General features: G+C 41.1%; 1 protein-coding gene across 7 annotated transcripts in view; it reads right to left on the minus strand.

The window, feature by feature from the left end:
• LOC109194552 (immunoglobulin lambda-1 light chain) overlaps positions 1–21280 on the minus strand; it is a 36898-nt gene that overhangs the window by 10665 nt on the left and 4953 nt on the right. For 2 of the 7 annotated variants that reach the window (XM_019357879.2, XM_019357878.2), the window contains exons 3-4: positions 13313–13344; positions 12096–12608 (exon numbers count right to left, since the gene is read on the minus strand). In XM_019357879.2, the coding sequence (XP_019213424.1) occupies positions 12286–12608; positions 13313–13344 (355 nt within the window). In that variant the 3' untranslated portion in view covers positions 12096–12285. Of the gene's footprint in view, positions 1–3430; positions 3757–3833; positions 3924–4690; positions 5017–5106; positions 5161–12095; positions 12609–13312; positions 13347–14899; positions 15080–15175; positions 15257–17314; positions 17340–21280 lie in introns of those variants that run through there. The other 5 variants (XM_025906302.1, XM_019357880.2, XM_025906301.1 and 2 more) reach the window with 5 other exon arrangements.

Here is a 21280-nt window from a genome sequence, read left to right on the forward strand (position 1 = left end):
AGAAAGGTTGGAACACCTGTAGGAATTAGTAGCACCAGCTTTCAAGGCTTGCTCAACCTCCACTGACCCATTGCTGTGTTTCCTGTGCCTTTGCCTTTTTTGTATAGTTCTGAAATTTACATTATTTTTCAGTTTTGGGTAACCTTCTTTTTTTTAACCTCTGGCAGTTCACCACTACCATTTCAAGCAATTCATTGGACTTGAGTGACTTAAATTGCAATAAATACCTGGAAAAATTGGGGTGTTCTAAAACTTTTGACTGGTAAATGACTAATATTTTTGCCAGTACCTTACTAATGCTTACTAATGTGTAATTATAATAATGTGTGACCTAATTATGTTTTAGTGAAGTCTCTCTGTATCTATAATGGAGTTATTTCAATCTCAACTGTATTTACACTTAGTGTAGTAAATCACACCTTCAGTGTTACTAGTTCATGGTCATATTTTAAAGACCTGACTTACATAAATGTTATTGAAAAAAGGTAAAAGAATGAAATCTCTAGTGTTCTTGTCTTCAATTTTCTAGATTTTCTTTCTGGCTTATAAACATCTAACATGAAGGTTCATTATATGGTACTAAATCTGTCTGAACTATTATAAACACCCAGATAGAGATGGATATCTTTCTTAGCAGCACCTTTGTTCTTGGCACACTTCAGCAACACAAGTTTCTTGTTAATGAGGGAAATGAGGGAAAACCAACTAGAAAGGCTAAAAAAAATTGTTATTACAGTTTCAAAAGCAAAAACATCAACATTTATATATGTAACCATGTCAAAATCAGAACATGTACACATTAAATATAAATGTGTGTACAATTAAGACAAACATCATAAACACATCTCTATATGAAATGAGAATTTGCTTCTCCATTTAAAAATGTGTTTTTGATTAATCCAGTGTATATTTCTATTGATTCGTTCTGTCTGACCAGTGTTGGGACTAACGCGTTATTAAGTAACGCGTTACAGTAACTACGTTATTATTGTGGTAACGAGCACGGTAACTAGTTATTATGCCAAAACCAGAAACGCGTTACTCGTTACTGGGATATAGATAGGCTCGTTATTCGTTACTTTGTGTGGTGGCTATCGGGGAGCTTCCACAGAGTCAATAACATTAGCAAATGGTGGAGGCAAGCAGGTGGATGAAGGAAAAGGGAGGCAAGAGGAGAGACCTGAAGCGGCCGCCGGTCCGAGTCTCAGGTGAACTGAACTTCAGGTAGGAAGTTATGACCTGCAGTCTATCAGTCAGATATAAACCAAGTTTAGGTGCAGTTTATTTTCGTTATGCTGACTTTTTCATACTGCGTGCTAGCTAGCATGACGGAGTTTCTATACAGCTGTGTGGGTGCTATGTTACTGATGTTGAACTTTATTTTGTTCATACGGTTAATTATTAGAGTTGCCAACCATCTGATAAAAAACAGAATCGTATTCGTCTCATATTCAGAGAAAATATTATATTTCGTATTGAGGTGAAAATGAACAGTTTGTTCGGTACTTCAGCTACAATGAAAAAGACACAAAGCCGGAGTTATTCTGTGTTTATGCTGCACAGCTGCCTCTTCTTCTCTCATTCGCTCCCTCTCTCTCTCCTGTTTCTACTTCAATCATGAAACTGATTAATGATCAGCTGATCGTCTTTTCTCTCTTGTTTGTTTATCACCCGCTGCGCCAGAAACAGGAATCCAGCGCTAAACAACAGCAGCACGCTTAAGCTTGATCAGCTGTTGTTAGAATTTATTTCATATTAATTTCTAGTATCAGCTGATGTTTGCTGGAGCCACAGCTGTGAAAGCTGCTGGTCATGATATCGATTTGGTTATGTGGTGAGAGGGAAACATGAAGATGAAACCAGGAGATGTCCTTACTGAATCATCAGAGCTGAACAGGTGATGGAGAAACAGGTTTACCTTTTAGGTGACATGAATGAGTTGAAGGGAAGTTATGAACTGTTTCTGAGAGACAAATAACACCAGGATCCTTTTCTATGTAGCTGACAGCTGGTAACTGTGCAGGGGCGGGTCTAGCAAAGTGTTGCCAGCAGTGGGGCATTAACAGGGAAAGGGGGGCACAAGGAAATACTTTTCTTTCTTATTCTCATTTAAAATGTCTAGCTTTTAAAAAAGAATTATCTGAGTCTTACAACAAACGATTGATAGATTGATAAATATATACCATCAAAACAGTGTACATCACTGTCACAACAGTGTTTGTTTTCATTCAAAGTCTTTATGATTTTTCCTATAATGGTGGGCCGGTCTCTAGTCAAAATGCCCGGGACGATTTTTTTGTCCCAGTTCAGCTCTGTATGCAGCTCATCTGCAGTCTGGTGTTGCCTACATCTTCCTATTCAGAAGGCAGAATTTCTGAGTTCTGAGTACAGTCAAAAGCACCACGACTGCAGTTTTTGTGTTTGATGTAAAAAGCGCTACTGACGCTGTGACGTAGGCTAGAATCATGCGGCGGTCAACGACGGTCCTGGCATGGGATTTCTCTTTTGGAAATGTGCACATTATTTTTTTCCTTTCTATTGGTAGGTGGCACAATGCAATTGTGGCAAGTAAGCAAGCTAGAAGACTGGCAATCTTGCTGGGTATCCAGTTACGGAAGCAACACATTAACAAGAGAATTCTGAGTAAAACCAAAGTTACTTTCCCTAGTAACTCGTTACTCTGAAAGTAACGAGTAACTTGAAGTAACTGAGTTACTTTTGATAGAAGTAACTAGTAATGTAACTAAGTTACTAATTTAAAGTAACTTACCCAACACTGTGTCTGACAGATAGAATCTGGTTACTGTCACATTTACTGCAGCTGGAATGCAATTAAACAATTATAACCATGAAAGAGCTGAGAGTAGTCTTTACAATTTTTATTATTTAAAAATAACTTGCAAAAACATAAAATACCATCCATCCATCCATCCATCCATCCATCTTCATCCGCTTTATCCGAGGCCGGGTCGCGGGGGCAGCAGCCTAAGCAGAGAAGCCCAGACCTCCCTCTCCCCACCCAACATGGGCCCATCCTCCCGCAGGCCCACCACCCGCAGGAGGCGCCATAGGGGTCGGGTGCATTGTGTGCTGGGCGGCGGCCAGGAGCGGAGGCCCTGGCGGACTGATCCCCGGCTGCCAAGACATAAAATACCGTATGTTGGATAGTTTGGTTAATGTGTTTTTACATATTATAATTTGGGCCAATGTTAGTGAATGAGATGTATTTTTCCTTTTATACTTTTAATAATCAAGGTTAAAATGAATTAAAAAAAAACACCAACAACATTCCAGTGTTTAAAAACACAGCCTAAAGATAGTGGGTTACACTTAGTTCATTGGATATATATACTATCTGCATATGAAAGCGTTTCTAAAAGCAGAAGTAATACTTAGGAGGTTTTTGTCACAGCCTGAATCACTGTGATACGTGTGCAGAAGCAGAGTTATCATATGTATGACAGTAATACACTGCAGAGTCTCCTGTTTCTGCTTGCTTGATAATGAACTGGTAATCAATATTTGATGAGGATTTAGAGTTGAACCTGTCTGAGGAGAATCCTGTTCCAAAGCTTAGTGAGCTGTCAGAATGATGAAATCTTAGAACATATTGAGGAGCCTCACCAGGAACTTGTTTATACCATCTAACAGAATTCCTATCATATCTCTCTATGTTGCAGTTGAGAACAACTTCTTGACCTGAAGAAACTGTGTGGACAGCAGGTGTTTGGGTCAACACGATGACTGCATCAACATCTGCCAGGAAACACACACAAAAACATGAATGAAAAGTTTACCTCCAAAAATATACACCCTAAAACAGAAGATCTTACATGTTAGAGCAGTGATGAGAGTGCACAGGGTCCACAGCATGTTGTCAGGTGTAAATGATCTTTACTGTTCAGCTGAGATGTGAGTAGGATTGTAGTGAGAAGTGAAGCGATACTGACACTTAAAGACACAGAGGAGAGGCAAACCAAAGGAGGAGGAGATTCAACAAAATGATTTTCATTCATAGATTAAAAAATCATTTCTAATGCAAATAACATCAATTAAATGTTTCTGGCTCATGTTCAACCGACACACTTATGGCTGTCATGACATATTGCTCACGAAAATATTGTTGTAAAGGGAATAAATATTATGTAACTGATTATTGACAGTTTTAGGTGTTAACACCAATCTCTTTCTAGCTGAAATGTGAGCAGGACTTATGTGAAAAGAATAAACAGTAAGGTTTATAAGAACATGAGGTAGAACAAGTCTCAACAAATTCAGAACAGTTGTAGTTTAAATGCAAATGTCCTTATCCTCACACATCACACGTTTTCTTCCCGTCTTATATTTATTTCTGCCTGATGTATAGTCATCACTATTTAAGAGCTGAGACTGATGTTTACTAAATTTCTATTACTTATAGATAACTTTTAGTTATACACAGTATTAGTTCACTTCTGACTTGTTTTGGCTGAATAATATCTCTATATTCCTCTGCTTGCTTTATTCATATTTTCAATGATGAATATTAAAATTAATTTTAAAACTAAACAAAACAAATAACACAGTATTTGGAGGTGGTGGGATTTCAGTGTGTTTCTTGGATGTGTCTTTTTTAAAGCATGTGAAAGAGCATCAAAAAGCAGAAGTATCTGTGAGGAGGTTTTTGTCACAGTGTGAATCACTGTGATACCCCACTGTAAACAGAGCCGTCCCATGTCTGACAGTAATAGACTGCAGAGTCTCCCTCCTCCACATTGTTGATGATCAAACGATAATCGGTTGTTGACTGATGAGTGGATGTGAATTTTGGAGCAGAGAACCCAGAGCCATAGCCTGGAGAACTAAAGCTATAATGAAAACGCAGCACATGCTGAGGACTTCCTCCTGGAATCTGTTTATGCCAGACAGCAACAGCATTAGTAACAGTCCCCAGGTTACAGTCCATGGTGGCTGTGTCTCCTTTCCTCACTGATAAAACAGGAGGTTTCTGTGTCAGCACCGTCACACCACTCACACCTGCAAACAACAAGAAGACATGGAGTCAAGAGAAACACACTGACATTTAAATCTAGCAGTGTTTTCTACAGTATATTTTAGACTCTTTACATGTTAGAGCAGTGATGAGAGCACAGAGAGTCACCAGCATGTTGTCTGAGTGGTCTAAGAACTGAGTGGAGAGATGATGGTGGAAGATCTATTTAATACAACTAACAGGAGGAGGAGCATTGGAGTTTTTTTTCTCTCTCGCTTGCCTGTGTTATTAATATTAAAAACAATAATAATATGTCTTGTATACATAGTTTTTTTCTTATTTTGGAATGGTTAATAACCATTCTTTCTTCGTGGTTGATTATATTTTATACTTTTAACTTGTATTGTATTTAAAAACTATAATTAGATTAGTATATTCTGAAGCAACAAAGTTTTCAATTTCAGCCTTAGCTCTGTAGAAAATCATTTTCACAGCAAGTTATTCTCGCACACGTCAAACTTTGTGGTGACTTTGCACAACAATGGGATCATCTAATTAAATAACTAAATATCTGTATATAAGATGGACCTGTTTAGAAATGTGATGTATAAAAACAGTTTTGTAAAAACAGAAAAAGTTTGCAGCTTGAAATTCCCACCCTGTGATAAACCATTAAGATTCAGCAGTTAAAATAGACTGTAAAATAAATCTGATATAATTATGTCAAAATTTGTCACAGCAGTTGCATCATGAGAGCTGACGGAGATGCTATCACCTTCATTGTTACAAACGATCAGTTTAATCAAAATTAAAGCTTGCTAAATAAAAAGTAATAAATAAATTAAAAAAAAAATCTGATTGGTTATATTTAAATTTGGCTATTTTAAATTATATTCCAAAGTGTCATGTTTAGGCTTTGTGCAGGCAGGATAGGAGGAATGATGGACCAAAAAGTGCAGAGTTAAACCAAAGATTTATTACTGAATGACAAAAACAGAATACTGGCTAAACTGGGAACACCGCCGGCTTGGTGGGCGGGTGGCTTAGGATAATAGAGATTGTGACACAGACCAAAGAAAACACAGGGCTTAAATACACAGAGGAAGCCATTAGGGAATGGGAGACAGGAGGGAAACACAGCTGGGACAAATCAGGGCTAACGAGACAAGGGAAGCAAAACCAGATACATTAACATGGTATAATTCTTAAACATGTAGCCTAAAGCAGATAACTCGTAAACTGGAGAGGAAATGGCGTGTCACAAATTTAGAAGATCATCATTTAGCCTGGAGAAATAGTTTGCTGCTTTATAAGAAAGCCCTCCGCAAAGCCAGAACATCTTACTATTCGTCACTGATTGAAGAAAATAAGAACAACCCCAGGTTTCTCTTCAGCGCTGTAGCCAGGCTGACAAAAAGTCAGAGCACCGTTGAGCCAACAATCCCTTTAACACTAACTAGTAATGACTTCATGAACTTCTTCACAAATAAAATTTTTATCATTAGAGAAAAAAAATACTCATAATCATCTCACACATGTAACATTATCTACAGCTACTTTCAGTACCATTGATATTCATTTAGAGTATTTTTCTCCTATGGACTTTTCTGCATTAACTTCAGTAATTACTTCCTCCAAACCATCAATGTGACTTTTAGGCCCCATTCCTACAAAACTGCTTAAAGAAGTCCTGCCATTAATTAATGTGTCAATCTTAAATATGATCAATCTAATAATCACCTATGTACCACAGCCCTTCAAGTCGGCAGTAGTTAAACCTTTGCTTAAAAAGCCATCTCAAGACCAAGCGGTCTTAGATAATTATAGGCCAATCTCCAACCTTCCTTTCATATCAAAAGGAAGAGTAGTTGTCAAACAGCCAACAGATCACCTCATGCACGAGGTGCTGCGTCCTCACACTGCTAACTACCTGGATGATGTGATCATGCACAGTGACACCTGGGTGGAGCATGTGCAGTGGGTGGCCGTGGTCCTTTAGTCGCTGAGGCAGGTGCGGCACAGGGTAACCCGAAGAAGTGTACAGCTGGACGGAGGGAGGTACAGTATTTGGGGTACGACTTGGGAGGCAGGCAGGTGCGTCCACAGGCGGAGAAGGTGGCAGTCATTGCATCCTGCCACATCCCAAGACGAAAAAGGAGGTCAGGTGGTTCCTGGGGCTGGCTGGGTACTGTCGCCAGTTCGTGCCCGGGTTTGCAGACCTGACCAGCCCCTTGACTGATCTCACCCGAAAGGGTGTCCCAGATGTGGTCCAGTGGATGGTCTGTTTTTTATCCCAAGATCAAACTTGTCATAATTTCACCAATTGCAATTTAAAAGTCTTTGCTATCAAAATGCTTCCAGTCCTGATGTTGAGCACTCTTTTTCACCACTGTGTTGTTGTCGTTTATAGATTGTAAGAGCAGGATGGCTAATAGAAAGGCCAGTCCTGAATACAAGACCCCAATAAAAAGGAGGAGGGTCGCTGAGCAGGCTGGTACTTCCACCAGCCCAGATGCACATGTGGTCAAAGGTGTGAAGCGTAAAGCCCAGCAAGATGGACAGGACACAAGCAAGCAAGGAAAGAGCTCTAAACTTCTTCACCATATGAGCAGTGACAAGGAGCCAGCGTCTTCCTCCTTGGACACTGGTAAAGGTAAGCTAATTAACTGAGTGAGCGCTAGATTAAGTGTCCAGATGGTTGCTAGCTTTCAGATATTAGTGTTTGGGACATATTTGTTTCTATCATCTATTAAGCTGATGTGCTCTTGGTGTTTTCTACATCTGCAGACTGCAGCTTGAACATTTCAGAGGGCTGCAGTAAAAACATAAAGGTGTGCACGAGAAATGGCGAAAGGAAGGCCGCGGGAGACAGCAAAGAGCCACCTAAGAAAAAGAAAAGGAACGTGGACCAGGACAAAACCACAAATGGAGTTTGCAGTTGATGCTGCAAAGTAGCTTGAGGACAAACACATCTTTCACCGAGACATCAAGGGCGAGAACATTCTGATTGAGACAAGCTGAGATGTGCCTCTTGTTCGCACCATCGACTTTGGACTGAGCTGTTTTGTTAAGGAGCGATCGTAGTTAAAAAATACAACCGTCTTCTATGGTAACATATTCTGCTCCTGCTCTTCACAGACATAACAATTTGTGTCTTTTGCTTTAGAAGAAGTTGGAATCATGTCTGCTTATTAGGTACAGCTGTTCACACCCCTCCCGAGTGGTACAGGCGCAATTACTACAAGTCCAGACGCTTCATGCACGGGACTTTAATACAATGAAGTTCCTCAGAAAGGAACTGAAAATCAAAAAGAAAAAAAAAAAAAAAAAAATCAAAAAGCATCTCTCCACAGGTAAGAAAACTTTACACTTCATGATTCACCGATGCCTTGGATCACTGAAACTATCCTCTTCATGTTTTTTCTCTTTTCTTTCTGTCCAGACTGCCGGAATTTCTTGAACGCATGCTTTTTTTTTTTTTTGTCTGTCCCATTTGGTTCTTTAGCCATCAGAATTGTTGTCTGAAGACCAACAAGGATACCAAATGGATTTATTTTGCCAAATGGATCATCATGGCATTGCCGTATTGGTCCATTTGATCAAACTTTGTTGTTATTATTTATTTTATTTTCAGTTGTTACAGATGGGACAGACATGACTGGGGGATAGGAAAGGGAGAAAAAAAAGAGAGGAAGGAAAAGAAAAACAGAAGGGAAAAGGGACAGTGAGAAAGGGCACTTACAAAGACAAAGAGAAAAAAAAATCTCCTGGATCACCTGTTGAGAGAAAAAGAAGAGAAGACAAGCAAAAAAAAACAAACAAAAACAAAGCAACATACTAAACACAACACCATCACGTTAATCTAGCTAAGTGTGAACAGCAGTAAATACTAAATATTGAAAGTTGTTGTGCAGCACGCAGGACAGACAGCGCACAATGTGCTTTGAAGTAGCAGATAAGAAAGGTGTAGTTTATGTCTACGAACAGTAAACACCCGTGTGCACACCTGTGTGGATCAACGCGCTTGTATACAAAAGGTTTCCCCATGTAACGGTCTGCTAGAGGGTGTGGAGGCCCATAGCCCTGTCCCCCAGGGCATGAAGCAGGCATGGAGGAGATCCAGGCTCCAGACATCCAGAGGCCCCAGAGTGCGAGAGCCCAAGGAGTACCACCGGAGGGGCATCCATGCCACCCTCCTGGGAAGGGCTGAGGAGATCCCCAGACGAGGGGGTCACCCAGTAGCCACGGAGCAGAAGCCAGAGGGGGCTGCACTGGCGTGCCCGCCGGCTCTGCCGGCAGCCAGCTGTGCCAGAGTGAACCGAGTTGCAGGCCCCGAGGCCGGAGGCCCGAGGGCCCCTTTGACGCCTGACCGAGCGACAGGCACCAGGCCCCGCCAAGTAGCCACCGGGAGTGAGCTGGTGCATACCTGAGCGCCCAGCCCCGGACACCAAGAACCACCAATGCACCAACCCCTGAGGGCATCAGTTACCAACAGGGAGTGTGGTGAGGGGAGATAGGCCTCCACACTTGGAGGGCCTGGGAGTACCCAGGGAGGTGGAGTCTAAGACCCGACCTGACATATAGACACAGACAAACAGGCACACACAGACATAAACATGCTTTCCCACCCTCATGCACACATATACAAACACTCAGCACTCACCCAACGTAGGGACAGACATACATAGACATGTACACACAATCATACTCCCCAAACATACTCTATGCCCCGGGTCCAGGTACCCTCGCCCCCAGAGGGGGAAACGGCACCCAGACCCAAGAGATGTGACCCTTTCCCCCGGGGTGCAGGCAAGCAGACCGCCCCAGGCTCCGCAGCAGCAGGGAGGCCAATCGGACAGCCAACACCTCCTCCCAGCCCCCGCCCCGATGGCTAGTAGAGAACGGGGGTGTGTGAAGACCCTCTTGAACGCATGCTTAACTAAAGTCCCGGAGAAGCGCACAACGTTGGAGGACCTTCGGCTTCACCCCTGGCTTCTGGGTTCAATACCTCATACTAGCCTTCTGGCCCGTGATAGAACCTGAACCATCTGACTCTCTCCACCTCTGTCCCCTCTATCTAAATGGGGGAGTCCTCTCCGCCCTGCATCATATTTGATAAATCAGTTTGTGTTTGTTGTGACTTCTAAATAATCAGTGTGATATCCAAATATATGGATTACTGAAGGGATGAGAATATCTTACATGTTTCAAAATACTAATAAAAAGAGGAAGGTTACAAGACTATACAAAGACACTGGATAGACTAAAGCTCATTAAGAGGAGACAAGACACAGGCTTTCATTCATACACCAAATAAGAGCTGTTTCCCAATTAATTATTCAATTATAAATTTTCCCCCCAAAATAAGTCCTTATCCTCATTTATTCATCCAAACTTTTAGTTGTTTCAGCTTCATATGGGTAACTAACAACTTTATAATGAAACACTGAACAAGAGTTGTTTAATATCATTATGGTCACATTTACTGCTGCTGGAGAATAGTAGTATTAATGTAGTGTCTATCAACCTTTAAAATATAACATTATATGTTGTATGTTAGATAGCTTGGTGTGTATGATAACTTGAAGTCTATTGGCTGAATAAGAATTGCATATTCTGGGACCTTGCTTTTTTGTTTTGTTTTGTTTTATTAATGAATTTTTTAAATGAATTGAAAAAAACAATCTATAGGTGGGGGCTCTCCACTTTAAAAAAAATTAAGGGTGTCCATGTTCCTTGTTGCTTGTCTTCATGTTCCGTGTTCCCCATCTCAGGTCTTTATAAGATAAGATAAGATAATTCTTTATTGTCATTGCACAGTCATACATAGTACAGTAGTACAATGATAGTAATAGACTGCAGAGTCTGCCTCCTCCACATTTTTGATGATCAAACGATAATCTGATGTTGACTGATGAGTGGACATGAATTTTGGAGAGGAGAACCCAGAGCCATAGTTTGGAGAACCCCAGCTATGATACATATTCAGCACATACTGAGGAACTCCTCCTGGAATCTGTTTATACCAACGAGCAGCATCTGTAACAGTCCCCAGGTTACAGTCCATGGTGGCTGTCTGTCCTTTCCTCACTGATAGAACAGGTTTCTGTGTCAGCACCGTCACACCACTCACACCTGCGAACAAGAGGACACGGAGTCAAGAAAAACACACAGATATCTTTATATATGTGTGCAATATAAATCAGAGTGTTTACATGTTAGAGCAGTGATGAGAGCACAGAGAGTCACCAGCATGATGTTGGTGTGGGCTAAGAACTGACTGGAGAGAAGCTGCTGGAGAAGCTATTTAACACATCTAACAAGGAAGAGGAGCTTTGAATGAAGCCTTTCCCCCCTGTCCATTGTGTATATAAGCTTTTCATGATGTCTTCTGCTTTTCATTCTGTTACATCATCATCATCATCACTGTTTTGTTTTCTTCTTTGTTTATTCCTTTATGGGCTGGTCCATCTCTCCACATCCTGAATGAGACAGACTTACCTACTAGTTGTATTTAATGATTTAAATGTTCAAAGCAAACGCGCATATGACAGCAAAGGTTTAGTTTAGTTGTATGACTGCACTCCCTCTAGTGTTCCTTAACAGTAAAGAAAGTTATGTTTGGACAAAAATGAAGCAGGTTTCAGCTGTCTGTGAATAATCAAATGATAGTAACTGAAACATTTCTAGTAAGCAGCAGTTCCATTTTATTTTACACAGAGTTGATACTTCTTCATTTACATTTAGTTATAAATGAGATACTAAGACCTGCAGGTGCATCCTGTGCAAAAAGAGAGGGAGGTTTTGAGAGGTGATGCTTCACTGAGTGTGAAGATTTTAGTTCAAATCTACAACCAACATTTTAAACCAGTGACACTTGCCCTCTCTCTTACTCATGAAGAATTATTGAATGATGCTCTCTAGCGTACAAAGATACACAGCGTGTCTTTCAGAATATACTTGTGTTTTAACTATGGGAACAACACATTTAAAAATGGTGTTCTTATGAGTGTTTTTCCATCTATGTGCCCCTCTCTAAAATTTAAGAGTTCATTTTAATCATCTTAAATTTATGTTACTAACAAAACAGTGACAGTTTCTTATTTACTGACAAGAAAACACATTTTTTAAATCAATGCTTTTATTAATTTAATGCAAAACATGAATTCCTGAAGGTACTTGTTAAAAACCAGCACATGAATACATGACTTAAACCTTTTGCTTTATTCTGATTTCTAACATGTAAAGACTGTAATGAGCAAACAGCACAAGCAGTAAAGAAGCAGACTTTAAATGCACATTCTGGTCCTCGACTATTCAGTGGAACATTCTGACATCTTGATGGTTTTCTCTGAAGTCTGTGAGCCCAAAGACACTTTACATGTATAAACCTTATCCATGTTCCAGTCTGATGTCTGGATGGTCAGAAAGCTGCTGATTTGGTAAGTCTGGTCTGGTCTCTGAACAGCAGTGCTGGTAGAGATCCCACTGCTCACTGGACTCCCACCAGCCAACCAGCTCACATCTACAAAAGGCACAGACTGACTGGACAGACAGACCAGAGAAGCTGTGTTGGACTGGAGCTCAGCACTGGACGGAGGGAAGACTGTCAGGACAGGAGGAGAGAGGCTGGAGGCTGAAAATACATGAAGGACATTTTTAAAAAAAAGAAAAGAAAAGGATGTTCAGAAAACAAAAAAAAGATCAATGAAAGGAAAGAAGGAAATTGGAAATTAAGTCATAAAACCAGAAGAAATCAAGAAGAGTCAATATGAAATAAACATAACATTTGTTATGAAGTTAGAAGAAAACAAAACTAATGTACAATGCTAAAATATATAGATCCAGCACATTGTTTGAATTTCTTTTTATATTTTTACCAAATAAAATATGATTAGTTACTGTTTAACTTTCCATGTAAATGTCTTTGATTTAATTCTACATGTCAGCTAATGTGAGTAATTTTCTTTCACGTCAAGGAAAAGTGTACAGCCAGGTTCTAATCACTTCAAAGTAATTTTTAACTTCAGTAACACTGTTAACTACTATTGAAGAAAGAGAAAACGGGCCTATGTATGGTGAAATTAAACATAAATTAAAAGCAATAAGAACGGAAAAACGACATATTTCACACCATTTTCAGAGAAGTAGTTTGACACCATTTCACATTTTTTAAACATAAGTAATTCATGTCTCCTGTATATGAGACAACCTGAAACTATTTCAGATTGTACAAAATCATAAAAATGTTGCTGAACAAGAAACATTTTTGAATTAAGTAGTCATCAGCAGGTTTTTGCAAAATCTCTCTTGTTTTATGATCAGTTAAAAAGTACTTACTTGTCACAGTCAGCTTGGTGCCTTGTCCGAATACCACAGTGATTCAGTTTGTATACATGGCTGTACAAAAACCTCCTGACTGTCACTGATGAGGGGAGAGGAACTGAAACATCCTGTAGAGACCAACTTTCACTGTCAACATCTCATTCACTTCATCAATGTTTGTATTTTATAACTGTGTCTCTCTCTGTGTAGTCATGTTTGCTCCTTTATGTCACTTGCTTTGTGTAAGATTTAATAAAGTCCTCATTATTGGCCAGTATTAATCAGAGCTGTAATGTCTCTCAATAAGATTTTGGCCACAGTCTGCTTCACTATGATGCAGCTTTATTGGAAGAGTCTTCCAATGTCTAACAGGAACTCACTGCAGAGTCTCCTGTCTCTGCATGATTGATAATAGACTTGAAATCAGTGTTTGGTCAGGATTTAGATATTAATCTGTCTGAGGAGAATCCTGCTGAAAAGGCAGGTGAGCTGTGAGAATGATGAAATCTCAGAACTGAGGAGAAAAACCAGGAACCTGTTTGTACCAGCTGACATAAAAGCTTTCAGCTTTTTTAATGTTGTATTTGAGCAGGTTAAAGGTAAAAAAAAAAAAAAGAAATAGAAAAAATGAGCAATCCAATGCAGCACGGTGGCACGGTGGTTAGCACTCTTGCCGCACAGCAAGAAGGTCCTGAGTTCAATTCAAACATCAGGCCGGGGTCTTTCTGTGTGGAGTTTGCATGTTCTCCCCGTGTTTGCGTGGGTTCCCTCCGGGTTCTCCGGCTTCCTCCCACCATCCAAAGACATGTTGCTTGTGGGGATAGGTTAATTGGATAATCCAAATTGCCACTAGGTTTGAATGTGCGAGTGAATGTGAGTGCGAATGGTTGTCTGTCCCTGTGTGTTGGCCCTGTGACAGACTGGCGACCTGTCCAGGGTGTACCCCGGCTCTCGCCCTATGACAGCTGGGATAGGCTCCAGCGCCCCCGCGACCCTGAAAAGGATAAGTGGAAGCGAATGGATGGATGGATGGGATGAGCAATCCAATGTTTAATAAGATGATGAGGACGTATAGTTGAAACTTTCTGAGGAGAATCTTGTTTCAAAGCTGGGTGAGCTGTCATAATGGAAAAATCTTGGAACATACAGATGATCTTCTTCAGAAACTTGTTAATACAGCTAATAGAATTCCTATCATGTCTCTCAATGTTGCAGTTGAGATCAGCTTGTTGAAAACTTTGTACTTAAGTACAGTAAGTAAGTATTTGTACTTGGTTACTTCCCACCTCTGGGGACAGAAAACCTGTTCCAAAGCCAAGTGAGCTGCCAGAATGACAAACTGAGGAAACCCTCCAGGAACTTGTTTAGACCATCTAACATAATTGAACCATGTTGCAGCTGCGAACAACTTCTTGACCTGGAGAAACCTTGTGGACAGCAGGTATCTGGATAAACACTTCCGCTGCATTAACATGTGCCAACAAACACAGAAAGAACATGAGTGAAATGTCTTTCCCCAAAAAGATGGGCTATGAAACAGATGACAAGAACGTCTTACACTTTAGAGAAGTGATGAGAGAGCAGAGAACCCAGACCCATAGCTTGGAGAACTAGAGCTATGATAAAAATACAGCACAAACTGAGGAACTCCTCCTGGAATCTGTTTATACCAATAGACAGTGTTATCAACAGTCCCCAGGTTACAGTCCATGGTGGCTGTCTGTCCTTTCCTCACTGATAAAACAGGAGGTTTCTGTGTCAGCACCGTCACACCACTCACACCTGCAAACAACAAGAAGACATGGAATCAAGAGAAACACAAGCACATATGAATCCAACAAATAACTACTAATCTGAAGTATAAATGAGGTTCCATACATGTTAGAACAGTGATGAGAGCACAGAGAGTCACCAGCATGTTGTCACCGTGTGTTGAGACCTGTAACTTTGAAAGAGATTGCACTGCTTCTGTAGGAGGAGAGGAGGTGTGAACCATTAAATATGTGACAGAAAGTCAGAGAGACTGACAGGATGAGGAGCTAAATCTGAGTAGTTTGTGGTGTTTTGGGTAATTTATGTTCAGCGCAGGGTAATTTTGTTTTTGTATTAATAATTATTGGTAATTGTGATGTCTCACTCCTCTCCCTTAAAAATGTGCTGCTGCATTTTATTATGATAAATTGTTAGCTATGTCTCCTGGGGAGGTGTTCCTTCTTGTCTCACCGGGAGGATTCCCCGAGGCAGACCGGGGACATGTGTATCTCTCGGCTGGCCTCAGAACACCTTGGTGTTCCCCCAGAGAAGCTGGAGGAGGTGGCTGGGGAGAGGGAGGTCTGGGGTCCTCTGCTTGCCCCCGTGACCCAGCCCCGGATAAGTGGAAGAAGATGTATGTATGTATGGATGGGTGCTATGTCCCTCAGGTTTTTACTGATGCTTTTACAATGATCATTTTTTTATGTTTGGACAAAAAAAGAGAGCAGAATCCTGCTAACCCTTACAGGTAACTGTTATAATTACATAATCAACAATCCAGAAATCTTCTCTGTAAAGTCACATGAGACCGGAGTGTTTAGGGAACCGGGCAGAACATGTTCCCTCTAAGCCCGAAGAAAAAAAGAATGAACACACACATGTAAAGGAAGCACTCAAAACATGCGGTTATCCTAATTGGGCGTTCATAAAGTCAGCAAAGAGGCACAGAAAAGAAGATCAGACACCAGCGAGGGAGGATAAGAAAGACAGACGCAACAAAACTGTCATCCCCTATGTAGCCGGTGTATCAGAAAAACTCAGGAGAGTTTTCTCCAAGCATGACATCCCAGTGTACTTCAGACCCAGCAACACACTCAGACAAAAACTGGTTCACCCAAAAGACAAAACTCCAAAACACAAACTTAACAATGTGGTGTATGCTGTACAGTGTAGCGAGGAATACCCAGACCTCTACATTGGAGAGACCAACAGCCACTTCACAAGTGTATGGCACAACATAGAAGAGCCACCTCCACAGGACAAGACTCAGCAGTCCATCTGCATCTTAAGGATAAAGGTCACTCTTTCGAGGATGCCAATGTTCACATTTTGGACAGAGAGGACAGATGGTTTGAAAGAGGAGTGAAAGAAGCCATCTATGTCCACTGTGAGCGACCATCTTTGAACAGAGGCGGTGGTTTACGACACCAACTGTCTGCCATCCCCAGACGCCTTAACGCCCACTCACATCCTGGGCCATCTGACCTCAGGAATTCGCATGATAAGGTGGGGCCAGGTTTCACAATGAGCTCACCCGAAACCCTGGCTGATTGGAACCCACACCCATTTTCACACCTTGGCTTAGGCGATTAGAGGATCATCAGGGGGTCCTTTTGTCCCTCTTTGGGGGGATACTCCCACTAGGTTTAAATCTGGGACTCTCCACCATTTGACCTTTGAACTGAAGAAGCTTCTCGGATGAGAGGTGAAACGTCTTCAAGCAACTTAAAGAAGTCCAGACGCTTTTCTTTGCAAGCTCCTTTGACTATGATTGTGTTATGTTCTACTCAATAGACTCTACAGTGCTTACCCTCCTCCTTTTAACTCTTAATCAATGTCTAATGATGATGTAGAATTTAGTCGGTTTGAGGAGGATCCTGTTACAAAGTCAAGTGAATTGTCCTCATTGAAAAACTCTACATGCTGAGGAGCTCCATCACAGACTTGAATCATTACAGGCAGTTCCTTGAACAGTTTTAGTTTAAATGCAAATGTCCTTATCGTCACACATCACACACAATGTAGGTCTGTTTTTTTGTATATGATTTTGCATATGAGTAGTTGTGGCTGAATAATGTGGATTTTCCCCTGTTTGCTTTGTTCATGATTTCAATGATAAATATTAAAAGAAAAAATGAACAAACAAATAACACATTATTTGAAGGTGTGTTTGTTAGAGGTGTCTTTTATCAGGTTGTGAAAGAGTCTTAAAAAGCAGAAGTATCCGTGTGGAGGTTTTTGTCACAGTGTGAATCCCTGTGATACCCCACTGCTAGCAGAGCTGTCCCATGTCTGACAGTAATACACTGCAGAGTCTCCTGTCTCTGTCCATTTAATTATGAACTAGGAATCATTATTTGATGAGGATTTAGAATTAAATCTGTCAGAGTAGAATCCTGTTCCAAATTCAAGTGAGCTGCCAGAATAGTGAAAACTTTCTGAGGAACCCCTCCAGGAACTTGTTTATGCCAGTTAACATAATTCCCATCATATCTCTCTATGTTGCATTTGAGAACAGTTTGTTGACCTGAAGAAACTGTGTGGACAGCAGGTATTTGGGTCACCACAATCACTGCATCAACATCTGCCAAGAAAAAGATGAGTGAAAGATTTACCTCAAAATACAAATTTTAAAATCAATAAGAACATGTTACACGTTAGAGTAGAGATGAGAGCACAGAGGGTCCCCAGCATGATGATAGTAGGTGGTGAAACTGATCCTGAAAGATGTGTACTTTTTATAAGCATTATTGTTTCAATCTCAATGATTTCATATAATCTCCTTTGTATTTGGTCTTCAAAAAATGATATAAATGATTTAATCAGTGTATATGTCACAGTACTGGGTCTGCGACTCAGCATTTGTCTTTCAGGTTTTGGATTTATAACCTTTGATTACTGTTGTTCATGATTTTGGTTTCCTTTTAAGTTTTCAGTGACCTTAGTTCTCCCTCCCTTAGTGTGTTTAATCTCTGCTGCTGTGTTTTCTCTGTGCTGTTCTGTTCCTGTGTTCACCGCTTCATGTCGAGTCACCCTTGTCTGTGTGTTCGTTCATCTCCTGTGTCTCCCCAGTCAGTCATGTCTCCCTGTGAGTGTTAGTTACCCTTGTCTCTGTGACCCATGTTCGCTCTGTCTTCGCTGTCAGTTGGATTTCCGTGTCAAATCTGTGTCTTTTACTTTGGTATTCTTGGATCCTTTGTTAATATTTCCAGTATGATTCCTCCATGTCCCTGTGTGATTGCTCCCAGCTTGCTCTCCTCTTGTGTCTGATCCCCTCATTACTCCCTGTGTATTTAAGCCCTGTGTTCTGTTGTGGAAGTTTTTCCACTTAAATAAAGCCTGCAGATGAGCGGTGAGCGATAGCCAACATTCTTTAATCCAAACACACAAAGAACAGAAAACCAAGCTTGGTGGAGAGCCTGCATGACCACGGGGCAGGTCAGCAGAGTCTCACTGAGAGTAGTGTGGCTCTCAGTTAAATACCTTCTCCAGGAACAAAAGGCAGTACACAGCTGTTTCACACCTTAAGGTTTACACCCCTTTCTACCTCCCAGAGTCCTTGAAGAGACAAAAGACTCTCCCTCCTGTGGAGTTGTCTGCTTCCCCCAACTTCCTAAATAGGCCCCCACCATTTGTCTTACTGTATGGGTGTCAGACATGTTAAAATCAGTGGCACCAAGGCATTACACAATAAAATAATGTCATTAGTACATAAGTGAAAGAAATTCCATTACAATCCCACCCTTTGATTCTTAAATCAAGAATCACATTAATACCAGAATTTCTTTCCTGACATTCTGTATATCACATCAACATTATTTTACACTTAAAGGAGTTTCACACTGTGTATCCTCACTTCACTGTTCTCTCACCACCCTTTGTTCATCTTTAATCCTCCCCACAATCTAAGCTCTCACATGCAAATGGCAACAACAATGATACAGAGGAAAGGTCTTCTCCAGAGTGTCAAAGTACTTTGCATGGCAAAGTGAAACAGCATTAGATGGTCATTCTCAGTCCCCGGTCATGGCTCCTGGTGTCTGTGCCGTTTACAGAGTCATAATTCCAACGCTGATCTCCCTCTGTGCTGTTACTTTTGGAGCTTGGCACGCTCTCTTCATCCCTCGATCTCTGTTCCAACGCAGCTGTAGATTTAAGGCAGAGCACGTCGTACACCTTAGTTGTCTTCCTCAACGTCAACGGCGAAACTCTTTCATTTTAAGATTTTGCTGTTCAAAATCTTCTCGTGACAATCCTTTGGAAGCCCAGTGGTGCAGCCCACTGTCGTTTGTCAGTTGTCCTGGAGATGGTTCCTGCTTCTCACTGGTCCTCTTGAAGTGTTCTCTCCCAGTCATGGTCTGCATCTGCACTTCAGTCTCTTCTTCCATATCTCTCATGTCACGGTCTCTGCAATTTAAAATGAAAGCTTCCCCGGAAAACCCTCTTTTGCCCTATGTCAGCTTAGCACAATTAGACATGCACAATGAAGTTGTACATTGTCTCTTAAAAATTCACAGGGATTCTCCCTTGGAGTAGTTTCACTCCAGGCCCTGTCATAAGAGAAAACATTAGCCAGTGGTGTGTCCTGCTGTAAATCATGTGATTAGATCCCAAGATTAACCCTCTTTTGTGGAAAAAATAGATGTTAGCGCAGCGCATCTGTATGCACACTTTCTCACAGTGACCTCTGCACTGTAAACAATACAAGGTCATGAATAACACACCGCTGGTAAATTCAAAGACACAGAAAGTGGCGATTAAAAGGTTAAGTCTGCACGGCCCCAATGCCCATGCAACCTGTTGCTGTCACCTTTCTGCTGCTGTAAAAAGAAACATACATACATACATCCACCCTTTTGTCAGGTCAAGGTGGAGGTGCAATCTTGCATACTGGTGTCAAGTCAGTCAAGCTTTTGTCAGTCCCGTCAGTCCCCATTTTTTATTTGCTGACAGTAGAACCTCGTGACGCAATAAGTTTCTACTGCCAGCAATGACGTCATTTCAAAAAAGAAAAATAATTTAGACTGGATTACCTCGCTGAATCCTTTTTGGCAGGGACTTGTTTTCTGATTGTCCCAAATAAGTGGCTTTCTCCCAAGCCCATTTTAATTTTTTGGAGAAACTCACTTGCGATTGTTCAACATGTTGTGTAGCGCTTTCGATCCCGATCTTGCAGGCCTGCTTCAAAAAGAGGAAATTGCCAAACAAAAAAAATATCTCAGTGCACTGTTAAAAATCAAAACAATATGAAGTCCTCTTTTTAGAAGTTGTCTAAGCATGCTCTCTCAGAATGATAGATCAAAACACAACTAACTGGTAGGTTAAAAGTGGTACCAAAAGAAAATGCATAATCCCCAAAACTTTCATCCACCAGTCACACACCTCACACAACAATATTCTATTAGATAATGAGTTTTGTTTTCCCCCATGTACCCAGATGTGTGTCATGATAAGACCTCCCCCACACATCAGAAACAAGAAACTCAATAATCTATTAGTCCCCACTCATCTGACCCCCCTGCATCATTCTGTTCACCCCTGCAATGATTCAATCATCCTTCCCCAAAATAATACTAGTTCACTAGTCTATGTATCACTTCTTAACCCACTAAGTGAACCGGACAAGATGATGGTAACAGCAATGCATGCTTAAAATACTGTTTGATCTTCATGAGCTTCATTGCATGTGTGTTTGTGTTAGTAGGATTAATGCATTTTTCTGTTTGTGTAATTTTGTGTACCTCTCCTCTTTGCGATGCTCCAGACACTTTTCAATTCTCCACGCAAGGCAGTCGTTTTCTTCCCAGTTTCCTAAACCCAAATTTCAGTTCCCACACTAAAACAGCCATGTTCTCCCCTGCTCCTTCCACTGTGGTCTCATCTCATCTCCCCTCCCTTGCAGCAGTCCAGTGAGAGTCAGTTGTCTTTCAGCTTTGCCCTGTGTTTTCCACTGTCTCATCTTGCCATTTTGCTCCAAATGTGGCAAATGTCCAACTCAGGCAGTCTTTTATAAAGGTCCATTTATACACAGTGAAGTTGCAGCTCGTTGGAAATGCACATCCATCCATTCATGATGATGCCATTTTTCTCCTTGCTGTCGCTGTCTTGCACAGCTGCTGCTGCTGCTGGACCTTTTCTTCACTGCTCAGGACACTGCTGTGAGCTCTTGAGATCCATCTCGTTGTTCTGGAACTGCATTTCTTGTCTTCAGGGAGAGATTCTTGGAGCTTG

This window comes from Oreochromis niloticus, linkage group LG4 (genome assembly GCF_001858045.2).
Source record: "Oreochromis niloticus isolate F11D_XX linkage group LG4, O_niloticus_UMD_NMBU, whole genome shotgun sequence".
Classification (NCBI taxonomy): domain Eukaryota; kingdom Metazoa; phylum Chordata; class Actinopteri; order Cichliformes; family Cichlidae; genus Oreochromis; species Oreochromis niloticus.